The sequence below is a fragment of the Marmota monax genome, unplaced genomic scaffold, assembly GCF_021218885.2.
Source record: "Marmota monax isolate L192 unplaced genomic scaffold, Marmota_monax_Labrador192_F-V1.1 WCK01_AAM20220418_F8-fsc00083, whole genome shotgun sequence".
Lineage (NCBI taxonomy): Eukaryota > Metazoa > Chordata > Mammalia > Rodentia > Sciuridae > Marmota > Marmota monax.
Genome location: NW_026692848.1, coordinates 1,308,434 through 1,323,202, shown reverse-complemented (window position 1 = coordinate 1,323,202; position 14,769 = coordinate 1,308,434). Strand labels below are relative to the sequence as shown.

Here is a 14,769-nt window from a genome sequence, read left to right as displayed (position 1 = left end):
GTGGCCAGGCAGCACATCACCTGGAAATGTGGCAGAAGAAGCCCTCACCTCAGCCCAGGGGCATCCAGAGACGCTGAGGCCTCGAGGAGGCTGAGAAGCAAAGAGAAAGGAAGAGGAGGTGCTGGGACCCGCTGCCCCCTTTCAAGGGCATGTCTCCATGACCTCATTTCCCCCCTAGGCTGGCCTCCCGAGGGCTGGACCACCTCTCTGTAGTGTGGCTGGCTGGGCACCAAGACTTCCACACAGGGGCTTTGGAGGATATTCCCAAACCATAGCAGCCACGGCATCTGTGTCTGTATCATCTGCCCTCTCCTGACTTGTAAGTCTGTCTGTCCAGAAGCTGAGCCTTGCCCACAGGCAGCCCAGTCCCACAGTGCTTTCCCTTCACGACTGTGGACAGAGACCCAAGAGTCCAGCTGCTTCTCACCCCTGAGGCCCTGGGAAGAGCCTCCTAGCTCAGGCATTTGGAAGTAGGTGCGGAGTCCCGCATTGCTCAGCCTCCCGCCTCCCTGAGCAGAGCAGCCCCAGGGGGGTCCAGGATGTGAGCCGAGGGCCAGCTGCAGAGAGACCCCCAAGGCTTCGGGGAGGAAGGAGACACAGCCCCCCCCCCAGGGAAGGCAGGGCTGGTCTTGAAGGTGCAGGGGGACGGAGCATGTGGCCAGGAGGGCGAGGTGTAAGCAGGGAGGAGGGGCCAGCACAGACCTGCTGCCCAGGACATGGGCTGTGGAGTCTGCAGGGAAGCGGGACACAGCCAGTGTGGGAAGATGCTGTATGGAGGTGCGAGCAGGGGAGGGAAGGTGGGTTGCAGAGCCAGGGGGAGCAGGCGCCCCCTGGATGTGGAGGGGAGGAAACCACATGTGCCACCTGCGGCTGCTCAGTGGGCCACTGTGTCCTTAGCAGAGGTACGGCTGACAGGGAGGGGAGGTGTGGCGGGTGTGGGGTTGGGTGGCTTTGGAGGTTGGGTCTGGTCCCGTGAAACTCTGAGCTCTGCCCTGGGGCGGGTGTTGTTGCTGTGTCCCACAGAGGTGAGGCTGGAGAGTGCACGAGGGGCCTCAGCTGCAGAGGGTCGTTGGTCCTTGTGTGTCTGAGTGAAGCCTGGTTTGACTTCTTATCCCTCCTCAGCTGTGAATGCAGGAGGAGCTTGGCTCAGGGTTGGACCTGGGAGGCAGCAGGTGTGGTGTAATGGTCCCGGGGGCTCCTTAGTGTGGCCACTCACTAACAGGTTGAGAAAGTGACATCCACTCTCACGGCAAGGCCAAGGGCCTGTGGCCTGTTTCTCACTGGACATGTGGTCTGCCCACTCTCCTACCTTTTTTTGTGTAACTAATGCCTTTTCTTCTTTACTACTGATGCATATCTACCGATGAGACGGACTATTGACTCTCGGTAGATTTTAAGGATTTCATAAGTTAAACACTTAATAATGAAATCTGGTGAAAACAAATTATTATTTTTTAAAAGTAGTTGAGGATCATTGTAGAAATTTGGGAACTGTCTGAGCACAGAGAAGAAAGCACCACCTCCTTAGTACTTTGCCCCGGAGACTAAATGCCCTTGGGTACTGCTGTGCTGAGCATCTCGAGGTCTTTTACCCAAGTGGGGTGCGCTGTGTGTCATAAGTGTGTCTATGTGTAGTGGGTAAAGAACTGGGATCAGATTCTATATTTGCATTTTAAAACGTTGTTTGAAAACACATAACAAATATCTTCTATGTTTTTACATGATATTAAATGAATTCATTTAATATGATGTATTAAATGAATATTTAATATTCATTAAATGATGTATGGAATTACAGTTATTTAGTTAGACAAACCTTTATTATTGGAGATTCAACTTCTTTCTGGTTTATTTTGCTGTTGAAAATAACATTGCCGTGAGCCACTTTGTCCATGATGGTGTGTGTTTCTGAAGGTTTCTTCAGCGTGCTCTGGGTGTGGAATTGCTGAGTGGAGGTCATTATATACAGGTCAAGCTGGGCTTTCTGCAGCCATGAGCACTTCAGAACTGCTTGGAGGCGGTCACTGCTCCAAGTTCAGAGGCAGCAAGTTTATTTTCCTTGGTTTTTGATCTGAGAATCTGCACTCATCATGGACTTTTGTATGCAGTGATGCCAGTGACTCCAAACCTTTAACCAAACTTGGGCTGAGTCAGAGCGTTTGGGGTCCCAGCTGCGGTTGGCCAGCTCCTCAGGCTGCAGCAGGCGCAGCCTCATTCTCCTGTGGGCCGCACTTTTCTGATCTCAGTGTCAAGTGGGAACAGATGGGCTCAGACCCTGGAGAGCAGCCCTTCCTGTGGACGCAGCAGCCCACGCTCAAGGACAAGTGAGAACTCAGATGGACTTCCAAGCCACAGCGCATGTGTGGGTCGTGTGTTGAGATCACTGACCGCAGCCGGGGCCTCCCCAGCCCGCCTCGCCTGTGGCCTGCGATTCCAGACCGCGGTTCTTTGCCTTTCCCGGCCCCACGGCCTGTGAGGGGTGCTCAGAGCTACTGGGCCAGCTTCCAGTCACTTCTTCCCTGGAGAGCACCATCAGTGGCATCGCCTGAGCTTCTGTGGCACCGAGAGGATCGACAGGCACAGTGGAGGGTAGGGCGTTTAGCCGAGCCCCTCCCTTTTGTCTGAGGACATCTCAAGTCCTAAGAGGAAAAGGAAGGTGGAGAGAGAGGAAGAATGGCAGCCAGCGCAGCGGCCCCCACACGTGATCCCAGCAGCTCGGGGGGCCCCGGCAGGAGGATCGCAGGTTCAAAGTCAACCTCAGCAACTTAGCAAGGCTGTAAGCAACCTAGCAAGACTGTGTCCCAAAGTAAAAAGAAAATAAAAGGTCTGTCGATGTGGCTCAGTGGTTCAGCACCATTGTGTTCAGTCCTTGGTACCAAAAAGACAAAAAGACAAGGAGAATGACAAAGAATGCGAAGAACACCATGGCCTGGGGCAGGGTGTGGGCTGTGGCTGCTGTGGCTGTGGCCTGGGGTGGCAAGCAGAGGGTGGTGAGAAGGCATTTGGGTGAGGTGTTCTAAGCAGCCTACCCCACAGTACACGTCTCTGAGGTGCTTTTCGATTCCCCAGCATTGCATAACCTGTGAAGTGCTTTCGTATTCTGCAGCCTACCCCCTTCTTCTGCCCTTGAAGACATGTTAGTGTCCCAGCTTCTCTACCCATAGGCTTCCCGCTCTCTTGCTCCCCCTACCCAGGGTTGGTGGAGCACATGGGACCCTCGCCAGTCTCCGTTGAAGGTCTGGCAGAGGCACTGGGCCCAGACGTCACCCACACCATGAGTCAGCAGCTAGAGGGTCTGACCTCCACACCCCTCTGTCCAGCTGAAAGCCCTGTGTCTGATGTGGTGTCACAAGAGCCCAGGCCAGAGGAGCCTGCGTCTCCCGACATGGCCAGGAAGATGGTGGCTGTGGGAATTTGGACAAGCACAGGATACCTGTAGTTGGGTGGCCAGCAATGGTGTGGGTAAGAAGGAAGGATTCACATCTGTGAGAGGAGGTCAGCATGGGCTAGAGCAGCACCTAAGATAGTGTCCTGCCAGAAAGGGCCATCTGCCCATGCCCAGAGCTGCAGCAGGTACGGTCACCTAGCGAGAGCCTGGTCTGTGGGACAGAGCATTCAGCTTGGTGGCTTCTAAGCGCTGTCTATGGGGGAAGGAGCCAGGGCTGGACAGTGCTAGCAGCATGAGGGACATACATGTCCGGTTTATAGAGAATGACCCTGCTGTTGATCAGTGATTCCATATGCAATATTTGACTCACATTGGGAGTCTTGGCAAGATTATCTATAGGCGATCTTTGATAAATCTATTATTATATATTTATGAACCACATTTATGAGGCAATTCTGTTCCATCCTGTAAGAAGAGTCATGATATTAAAAGTGCTAGCCATCTGGAGAAGGGGGTAGAGGAGGAAGCACTCCACATCTCTCGCCCCACCCAGATGAGGGACGTGCTGGAAGAATCTCTCTGCTTTAGCTGTTCCAAAACTCTGCATTCTACGGAGGATTTGCAGCTTCAGAGGAGGTTCGATGATGCCCTGAAGTTACTCTAGGTCAGTTCAGCTCTTAGGACCTGCTGCACTGGCCTCTACCTAGCCCCTTGGAGTGGGTGTGTACAGATTCTGGGGCACTGGGCACATGGCTGGCAGGACCCAGGGTAGACAGGAAGGATCCTGACCTCCAAATATCTGTGCTAGTTACTGGTTGTTGCTTTTGATCAGAGAGTGTGGACAAAGCGGGGTGGCCATAGTTGTCATACTCACCCCCCCCCCAACATCACACCCCAATTTTGGTAAGAGCTTCTGTCTTGCTGAAGGGACTTCCAGGGCACTTAAAGGCTAGAACATTCTCTGGACACTTCATTTTTCTCTGTTTCACCTTTTGGGGGCCAGGCACCTTTTGGGGTGCATTCAAAGATAACTGAAAATACGAGGGATTTAGAAAGTGTCACACATGCTTAGGGAAGGTACAGGCTCAGAGTAGACTTGAGAAGACCCTAGGATTGCACATCAAGCAGATCCTTGGCACCAGGCCAGCCAATGACAATAAAAATAATCAAACAGAAACAGAAGGAAAAAACCCACAGGGGGAAGGGAAGAATTATTTCCAGAGTTATCACAAAAATACCTTCAAATGTCCAGTATCAAATAACAATGGTCACAAGACACACAAAGAAACAGGGAGGTAGGGCCCATTCAAAGGAAGAAAATAACCCTCAGAAAACTCCCTGATGGCAGTCCCACATGAAGACTTTAAAACACTACATCATCAAGAAAATGATGTAGGAGTAAAATGGAAATATCAATAAAGAGATGGAAATCTGGAAGGAAACCAAAGAGAAATTCTGGAGTTGGAAATTAAAATAACAGAAATAAAAAAAATTCACTTGAGGGAGTGCAAGGCAGATTTGAGCAGGTGGAAGAATCGGCCACCCTGATGATAGAACATGGAATTATCAAGTCAGAGTGACAGTGAAAGTTTTGGAGGAGTGGGAGTGGGGTCCAGGGGACCTGTGGGGCACTGTCAAGCAGACAGCATGGGCATGTGGCCTCTCAGGAGAGGCACAGTGGAATATCTGAAGAAGCAACTCTGAAGTCTTCTCAATTTGATAAAAGACATGAACATCAGCCTCCAAGAAGCTCAGTGCACTGCAAGTGGGGGGGCACCTCAACCTGGCAGCCGAGGCTGTGGAGGAAGAGCTGGGGGAGAAGAGCATCGGGAGAGAAAGGGCTGGAGCAGCCCCCAGGGAGGGCATCAGAACAGCTCTCTCGGGAGACCAGGAAGCAGTGGGCACGTACATTCAAAGGCTAAAAGGCAGAAGTAGCCACCAACCAGGACACCAGTGTCCAGAGAGTGGTTCTTCAAAACCAAGGAAGTTAGACGTTCTCAGCAAACGAGGGCTGAGGGAGCTGATCACGGGCACCAGCCAGTGCTCGGAGTGGTGTGGAAACACGCTTTCCCTGAAGGCAGACACACAGCGACTCTGACCTTGTGTGGCTGGAACTCGGTTTGTAACTCCACTCTTTGTTCTCTACATGATTTAATAAAAAGAGGGCAAGAGACTACCATGAAGAATTCATTGGGCAGCTCAGATAAAAGAAATCAATTCCTACAATCACAAACCCTATCAAGACTAAATCACAGAGAAATAGAAATCGGTGTAGACTTAAAGCCAATAGAGATTGAATCCATAATCAAAATCTCCCAACAAAGAAAACCCCTGACCTAAAGGCTCCACATGCGAACTCCACCAAACATATAAAGAGCTTACATAAATCCTTCTTGAACTTTTCCAAAAACTTTAAGGGGGAATATTTCCATTACCCTGATACCACAATTAGAGGACTGTACACCAACACTCTTTATAAACATTGATGCCAAAGTTCCAGAAAACAAAATTGAGTAGCATGTTAAAAGGATTATATGCCATGATCAAGTGAGATTTATCCATGGAATGCAAGAATGGTTCGATGTGTGCAAATTCACTAGTGTGGCAAACCACGTCCACAGGAGGGACTGCAGAAACTATGCACCCATTGCAATGTATGCAGAACAAGCATTTGGCCAAACATGGCACACTGAGAAGCGAGGGACAGGAGGAGACTGCCCTCAGGACCTTGTAGGACAGGCCACCTGTGAACACTCCCTGTAGACCCTTGTCCTCTGTGGTGAGACCGAGAGCTTTCCTCTACCATCAGAGCCAGGCAGGGAGACCTGATTCTGTGACTCCTGTTTGCCATAGTGCTGGAAGGTCCAGCCAGGACAATCAGGTGAGAAGAAGGAATAACATCCAAACTGGAAAGGAAGAGCCAAAATCACCTCAGTTGTCAGATGGCATGTTTTTATATATATATAAAAAATCCCCCAAATTCCACAGAAGCTGTTAGAACTAATAAATTAACTCAGCAGAGTTGCAAGATGCATATTAAAAATTCAAAAATCAAGTTCATTTTTTTTTTTTTGGCTTAAGCAATAGACATTTATTTTCTCAAGTTCTGGAAGCTACAAGTCCATGGTGAAAATGTGAACAAATTGAGTTTCTGGTGACTAGAGGAGATGAACTTCTGGATGTGTCCTCCCATGGCCTTTCCTGCACGCTCAGAGAGTGGGGCAGGGTCTAAGGTTTCTTCCTCTTTCTAAAGGCACCACTTATAGCAGATGGGGCCTCTCTCTCAGATTTCATTTAACCTTAATGACCTCCCTAAAGGCCTTATTGCCCATTTGGCTTCAACTTCAGACTCCGAAGGGAAGACAACAGTCAGTAACAGGGAGTAAAGGAAACAGAGACAAAATGAACTGGGCTGGTGGGGCATGGTGGTGCTAATCCCAACGACTTAGGAGGCTGAGGCAGGAGAGTCTCTATTCAAAGCTAACCTCAGCAATTTAATGAGGCCCTAAGTCACTTACCAAAACCCTGTCTCAAAATAAAGGGCTGAGGATGTGGTTCAGTAATTAAGCATCCTGGGTTCAATCCCTGGTGCAAAAAAAAAAAAAAAAAGAACTGACTGGGAGACAGATGGTAGTGACTTGGACTTGGATGCACCTAGCGCCTGACTTGCCTCTTTATTACTTTGAGATTTGTCTTCTTAAATCAAAACCAATAATTTGATGAAAGTGAGCTTAACAAAAATTCTCTATTTTGACTAAGCTACAAAATGAGATGGAAATAACTGCACAGAACTTGTCTGAGCACTAAGTTTATATTTAAAAAAGAAGAAGAAAGAAAGAAAAAAGGAAGATTTCAAGCTAGACGCCAACTTGGACAACTCAGCAAGACCCTGTCTCAAAACTTTTAGAAGGTCCGGGAGTGTAGCCTAATCCTAGTTCCTGGGGCCCTCCAGGGGTGTGGTAGGGGGGAGGATGCAAATTTTTCAAAAGGAAGTAGAACTGAGAGAGCCTTTAGAAAGCACCGCTCTCGGGACACTTCCTTTGAGCTCGTGATGCAACCAGCACATCCCAGGACTTGCCTGTGTGAGGAGGTAAATGCCACCTTTAGATTCGGCACTGACTTTAAGACCTGATGAAAGACTCAGACCTCTACCAAACGGGGACACTCAGAACGAGGCCCGGAGAAGACACGCTGGAGTAGACACGCGCGTCCGCCTGCGCACACCCAGCGCCCTCCAGCACAGAAGGTGGGTGCAATACCGTTTGCACGGGCGGACCCTTCCCGAAAAGATCCCTGGACACCAAAGGCACGCGGGAAAGACCTGACTCCCCTGTCATCGGGCTCGGTGCAGACGGCATCCCCCTGACCCTGCGGAGAGCCCCCCAGCGCGGACCCCCAGGCAGGCGGACATTCTCGGGGGAGGGCCTCCCTTGGCCGCCTCAAGTTCATTTTTATATACAAACAGTGAACAACACGTAAAAGGAAATTAGAAGAACAATTCCATTCAGAATATTATCAATACTAAGAATCATAGCAGTAAACTCCAGGAAGGAGGTGAAAGATGTATAATGACCATGACCAAAAATGACCAAAACTCACCAGAAGAAGCTGAATAATGTGCTCATAAATGGAAACTCGTCCCATCCACATGGACTGGAAGAATTAGTGCCGTGCAGATGTCGGAGCTGCAGTCTCCAGAAATTCTAACCACTCTTTTTTTTGCTCAAGTAGCAAAAGCAAATCCCGGAGTTCACCCCATCACAAGGGCCTGAGTGGATGAAGCAACCTTGAAAGAGAAGAGTGAGCTGAGGGAAATGGTACTTCCTGATTTCATGACTCTCCACAAGCTGCAGCGGTCACTCCGGGTCAGTGCTGCTGTGAAGACGGGCACAGCGACGGGGGCAGCAGCATGGGGTCCCGGATAGAAACCCTCAGCATGCGGCCAGGTGGCTCTGACGGGTTCCAGACCCTCCAAGAGGGAGAGGGCAGTGTTTTCGAGAAGCAGGGCTAAGAACACTGGACCTGCACAGGCCAAAGGGAATGTCGCCTGACTCCACGAGGCTGCCCGCAGTTGGCAGACCTGTGGGGACAGAGGGCAGATCAGTCACCTGGGCAGCTGAGGGGCTGGCGAGCTGTAAAACATTCCCTACCCAGGGTGGTACTCGTGTTGTGCAGCTGAGAATAGACTACTCACCAGGGAGCTGTACCTTTCAAATGGGTGAATGTATGGTGTGTGAATTGCACCTCAATACAGCAGTTACTTTTGAAATTGCTGGTAGTTTGAATTAATAATAAATTTCCAAAGTCTACTTTATAGGGCCCTATGGCTTTTCATCAGTCCACGCATGTTCTGTGTAACAAATTCATTTGATCAAGTATTATTACAATTCAGAGCCCTGAACAGCCGAGTCCTGGATGACACAGAGCAATAGTGACAAGAGTGGCGGGGGGGCTGCTCTTGGCTCCGCCTGGCTCCCGGCCCTCTCTCCTGCAGGTGCCCTGTAGGTTCCCAGCAGTTGGCCTCTCCTTCCTGTGGGTACTGTCAGTGGAGGCCCCTGGTCCACACAGTGCCTGGCAGATGGAGGAGGCTCATTTAATGTAAACCAAAAGCACATGAGGGACTCAGTATAGCATCTTCCCTGAGGTCACTGGGAAGCCATCTGAGAGCACAGCAGAAGGAAAATGCTGGGGGCTTTGTTCTCTAAGCAGGCCTGTGTCCACCACTTTCCTCTGTCAAGCTTCATGGAAATTTTGGGTCCAGCACTTACAAAGACCCTCACGTTTCCTTGTGCAATTGAGCAACAGAGGGAAAACTGAAAGACAAACTAGAAAGAACTAGCATGTCTCTTCCACGTCTTCACACAAAGGCCTTCACAGGAAGACTGATGGCTGGCTCCTGCAGAGGAGCTGTCCTTTGTCTCTGGACTCTGGAGCTGGCCCCAGGGCTCCCTACAGCCAGGGCGGGTTGCGAGCACTTCCAAACCCACCATGATTCACCAGCCGGGCGTTTTGGAGGCCGATCTGCAGAAACCTAGCTGCCTCCTGTTGAGTTTGCTCACATTCTATTGTGGTTCTACAGCGTTTGGCAAAGGAAATACTGCTGATTCCAACTCTCTGGGGGCGAAGGCCAAGCCTTGTAACTCTTCATTACAAGTGAGAGCCAGTGTCCCGCTCCGCCTTTCCTGGAAGAGGACCTTCACAGGGCGGGTCCCGTCCTGCAAGCAGCTCCCTAGAAGGGCATGTGCCACCGTCGCTGTGAGGCGTCTGGCCAGGGAACTGCGGGCACGCAGGAGCACCTGGTGGTGGCTGTCCTCTGGGCTAAGCCCTGACCGATGCCTGGTGGCTTGGCAGGGCTCAGCTGGGCTGGCTGGAAGGTGAGCTCTTCCCCACAAGGTCAGGCGCTCTGGACCCCTGAGCACCCATGTGGGTCTCACCCTCCCTCTCCTGCAGGCACCTTGGGTCTGGACTTTTTGTGGAGGGGGCTTTGGGGATGCAGTAGAGTAAGTCCAGGTAGGGAAACGTGACCTTGCTGTACCCTAACAGCTTTATGTCCCTGGGCCCCCAGACCCTTATTCTGCTTCATCTCAGTTACCCATGGATCAGTGGTGGTGGTGGTTTATTTTACTTTTCACTATACAGAGCTGAGGCCATTTTTCCTGATCCAACTCTTCCTACCTCACGGAGACTTCATGATATCCCTGAAATTTGAGTCCCACGCTCAGCCAGGTCGCCTCTGAGCGGAATCACGGATGACATGAAGCTGGTGCTCTTGCTGGGTTCCAGCCCCAACAGTGCAAGCTGCTGTGGGTCTATAAGCTGGCTTCAGGCGGGTCTCCTCCTGCAGGGTGCTGGTGGGCTACACTGACGTCCTGTCTCCTCAGGCTTCAGCTGCCTCTGGGCAGTCCTTGCCGGTTTTGGGCTGTGGACATCTCTTCCAAGGCTCCGTGTCTTTTGCTGTGTCCTCCTGCCATCTCTCTGTGCCCCTCTGCATCTGTTTTCTTTTCTCATAGGACACCAGGTGCCTGGCTTTGCTTGGCTGCTAACAAGTTCCCTAGGGCAACTTGGAAGTAAGGTAGTCCTCCCTTTCAAAAGGGGGTTGAGTCTGGGTTTGGAAACTTGGTGGATTCTTAGGAAGCCCTCAATGCAGGCACCCAGCTTCATCAGTAAGAAGTCCGCCTCGAGCCGGAGGAAAAGCTGCCTGTTAGGAGTGTTCCCTAAAACTCCTGTTACTGCAGGAATGTTCAGAGGTGAAGTGATCCCACCGTGAGAGCTGTGACCTGATCAGTCCACCCTGTGTGAATGGACTTACTGGTGAAGCTGTAGAGTGGGGTGCGGCTGGAGGAGGTGGTCACTGGGGGTGCTCGCGAGGGTTCTATTTGTCCCTGGTGAGCAGAGCTCCGTGCTTCCCGGCTGCCCTGAGCCAAGCAGCTTTCCCTTGCCACACCCTTCCAGGTGACGTTCTGCCCACTCGGGCCCTGAGCAATGGAACCCACCAACCACAGATTGAACTCTGAAACCATGACCCCAAAATAAACTCCCCCACCTAAGTCGGTCCTGGTCACAGCAACAGAAAGTTGATTGATACCAACAGATGGGATCAGCCCTGGCCAGGAGTGCTGAGGGTCAGTAAGGCCAATTTGTGCTGTGGGCTTGTGGTGGCTCAGCCCAGGGAGCCTGGCGTCCCTCGGATGTCCCCTCGTCGACAGCATTTACCAGGACCCCAGGCTGGCTGCAGCAAGCCCTGTGTTGTCTGGGATGTATGTGGGATCTCATTCCCCACCAGCTCTGCGGGGCTTCATTAGAGGACAGAGCCCTCTGCCTGGGTTCGGCAGGCTCCCCTGCCTCCTAGAGGGGGCAGCGCAGTGGACAGTGTCTTCCCTCTTCAAGGAGGACCCTTGTGGACTCGGGGGAGCTCATCCCCGACAGCAAGGAGCATTGCCAGCTCATCCTGTCTGTCTTTCGGTGGCCAGCCCAGTTAAGTGCAGTCCTTCCATCAGGCCGTCCCTGTCATCTTTCCAAGGAATGCAGAACTTCTGATCGAGGTCCAGGTGAAGCTGAACAAATCTGTAGTATGAAGAGGCGAAAACAGGCGGAACACAAAGCAACTTTAGTTCTGTTAAAATCACAAGTTAATTTGTGCATGTCCAATAATGGAGGCAAAATAATGTGAAGATGTTCGCTTCCAAAGCATTTGACTCGAGGCACGACAACGAAGAGCAGGACTCGGGAGGTGCTTCCAGGACCCAGGACAGTCTGCCGCAGGCCTGATTCCTGGAAGGCAGCGTCTTGCTTGATTTTTGAGTTTCATGATGACACCACCTCATGTGCATTTTAAAAATGAATTTTGAGGGTCAATTCAGACCTAAGCCATCATGGGTGGCTTCCACCACAGTCAGCTGGAGCATTGAGCACATACCTAAAGATCCCAATTACTGCTACACCCTGTGTGTGCGGCACAGTTACTCCTGGGACATGCAATCCTTGCCTTCAGAGGTTCTGACCAGACTGGCTGTTGAAATAGCCCCTAATTTTCTTCAGGCTTGTAGAGGAAAATCGTGACGTTTGGGTACTCCTGATGCGAGGTGCTCGTGTGTTTGCTGGTGTGGTGCAGAACGTAAAACAGCTATTAATAACAGTTAGGTGGATTACTGAGATTCGGAAACTAAATTCACAAGAACGTGTATGGTGAAGCACTGTTTGCTTTCCTTAAAGAGCTTTAGCACACTGCAGTGGAACAGCAAGCATGTGTCGCTTTTCCAAGGCTCAAAGAGTGACGCTGTTCTCAAGGTGCGCCCTGAGCATGGGTGTGAGATGCCTCCTTCCCTTCTCGGGTCAACACAGTCTTCCTTGTAGAAAGGAAGTGAGATGGGAAAAAGTATCCTGTGAATGGCAACGAGATACTTGGTGAAAATTTAAACCAAAACATGAACTTAGTTAGGATAGCAGTACATGGGAGGTGGAGGAACGCCCTCAGCTTCTCAGACACAGATGCAGAAAAGCCATTGGGTTTATTTAACTGTGATTTTATTTTTTGTTTTCAAAGAAGCACTTTATTTTGGCTGTGTTATAAACATCAAAATTAAATGGAAAGCTTGAGCACAGAGCTGACAGACCCAGGGAGTGGGCTCTGCGGTCTGATGTTGCAAGTCTTCTCTGGAGTGATCCTGGATTTTGGAAACTAAGCTGACATGCCACTTGTTGTCTGGCTAGTTTTGATGTTCACAAGCACATCTGGTGGGTAACCTCCGACATTGTGACAGAGAGACCCACCTGCACACAGATGGAGATGGGGATCAGTTTGAGTGGCGTTTTCATGGATTCTTTTCAAGTGCAAAACAAAGTCTTCTGGGGTATGTGACTAGTTTTTAATGTAGTTTTTAAGACTAAAAGTGATACATTTTCATAAGATTTTCTATGATTCAGTTGATCATGTGTTCCAGTTTTTTAAGTGTATCTCTAGCTAATAAGCATCAATTTGCAATTAAGATGTTTGGGTTTTGTTCTTTCATCGGAGGGGAAATTCTGGCTTCAGCTCCGCCTGGGGAAGGAGACTGCGGGTAAAGCTCGGGCATCTCCTGGGAGCGCCCCACTGCCAAGTGGGGACATCATGCTGGCGCAGCCCTGCTCCCAGTGTGTGCTGCATGAGCCCATGGCTTCAAGGTCGCCGTCTCACACAGGCCGGCCCCCAGCCTGTGCCCTGCAGAGTGCCCTGCAGAGTGCCCTGGGGTCCACGCGCCTCCCCAGCAATGCACTCACAGATCAGCTGTGGGACGCAGGGTCCTTATTATTCTTGTTTTCAGTATTAAAGTCATTTTAGTATAAAAACACAAGTCACAGAAAGAAGCACTCTCAAAAACACTGGGTTTTGGAACATTTTAAGTTATCAAATGCCCTTGTTAACCATCTTAGGGTGACCTGCACATTCTCCCTCAGCTCTTCTTTGATGAGCCTCATTTTTCCCGTGGGAGGGACACTGTTGGTCAGCTCAGCCTCACTGGTCAGCCTCTGGAGAAGATGAATTTACTTAAACAGAAAAATGTGCCCCATCCCCATTTTTTTTTTACTTGTGGATGGAAAATCATAGGTCATATTGGAAGGGGAATTTTCCCAGGGGAGCACACCGTGGGTCCTGCCAATCAACATGGAGAAGCCAATTGTTTTTACAATGGGGGCCCCCTGGCCCCTTCCAGGAGCACAGCCACCTGGACACGCCCTCCAGAGGAGGCACAGGTGCCCGCATCCTTACCCTCCTGTGTGCCGGGCTCGCGCTGATCCAGGGGACTTCCACCTACCTGCGGGTTGGCTTCAGTGACCTGAAGGAATAGCAGGAACAGCACACAGACCCCAAGGGTGACCCTCACCCAGGTCAGTGGCCCTGCACTTAGGATAGGAGGGCCAGGTGCTCACAGCCTGCAGGTCAGTCTGACCATCTGCACCGAGCAAGTCCCTTCTCAGTGTGTGGGAATCAGGGACCGTCCAGCGCCAGAAGTGGGATGGCAGAGTGGGACAGGAGGTGAGGTCTCGGTGGCCTGTGGGAGAGATGACACTCTGAGAGACAGCACCAGTCTCATGGCACCAAATGGGTGCATGGCCAGAGGCACATGTGTGTCCAGACCCGTCACTGGGAACCGTGTTTCCCACCTTGAGCGAGGCGCCACGTCTTGGCCTCAGTGCTGCCCTCTGTGCAGTGGAAGGTCCCTGCTGTCCTGACCCTGCGGTCATCAGCTGATGAAGTTTGATGGGACACGTCTCTGGTTGGAGTCCCAGGACTGACCAACAGCGGCTCACGTCCAGTTGTCGGCAGCAGCTGTGCTCACCAGCCACCTCTCCCAGGGCAGCGACTTGGTCCCTGTTGGCTCAGATGTGTCACTTTACAGCGTGGCCCTGTGCAGGGTGCCGTGTGTCTCTGCACAGTGAGGAGAGCACTGTTGTGGGTGACGTGCAAACGTGAAGTGATGGTCTGCAGAGCCGGAGGACAGCGCTCCGTTGGGAAAGGAGGCTCCGGGCGAAAGGGCGAGCCCTGGAAACGGAGCCTGCGGTGAGCTTGGCTCTCAGCCACCGGAGATTTGAAGCTGTGCCGATTGGACGGGTCAATGTGGGATGTCAGGCGTACTGAATCCTAGTGAGCCGAGTGAGCTTTGGACAGACACATGGACAGCACGGACATAATTTTATTTTTTGGTAAAGTGTGTGCATCCTAGTTTTCCCCGTTAAATGGTGACTAAGAAAACCCATTCCATCTGGTTGATTTCATCAGACCTGTCTAGATTTTGGCTGTCTTCATGGTGGTTGTGATTTAATTGGTTCTTGCCATTCAGTGTCTTTTGACGAGAATTTCCAGAAGCCGCCTGTCAAAACACAGTGTTAGACGCTGTGCAGTA

General features: G+C 51.1%; 1 protein-coding gene across 3 annotated transcripts in view; it reads left to right on the top strand.

The window, feature by feature from the left end:
• Smoc2 (SPARC related modular calcium binding 2) overlaps window positions 1–14,769 on the top strand; it is a 144,108-nt gene that overhangs the window by 21,980 nt on the left and 107,359 nt on the right. The window contains exon 1 of one of the 3 annotated variants that reach the window (XM_046449357.2): window positions 9,706–9,762. The exons of the other annotated variants lie outside the window; for them this stretch is intronic. Coding sequence (XP_046305313.1) covers window positions 9,721–9,762 — 42 coding nt within the window. The 5' untranslated portion in view covers window positions 9,706–9,720. Of the gene's footprint in view, window positions 1–9,705; window positions 9,763–14,769 lie in introns of those variants that run through there. 3 annotated transcript variants of the gene reach the window in all.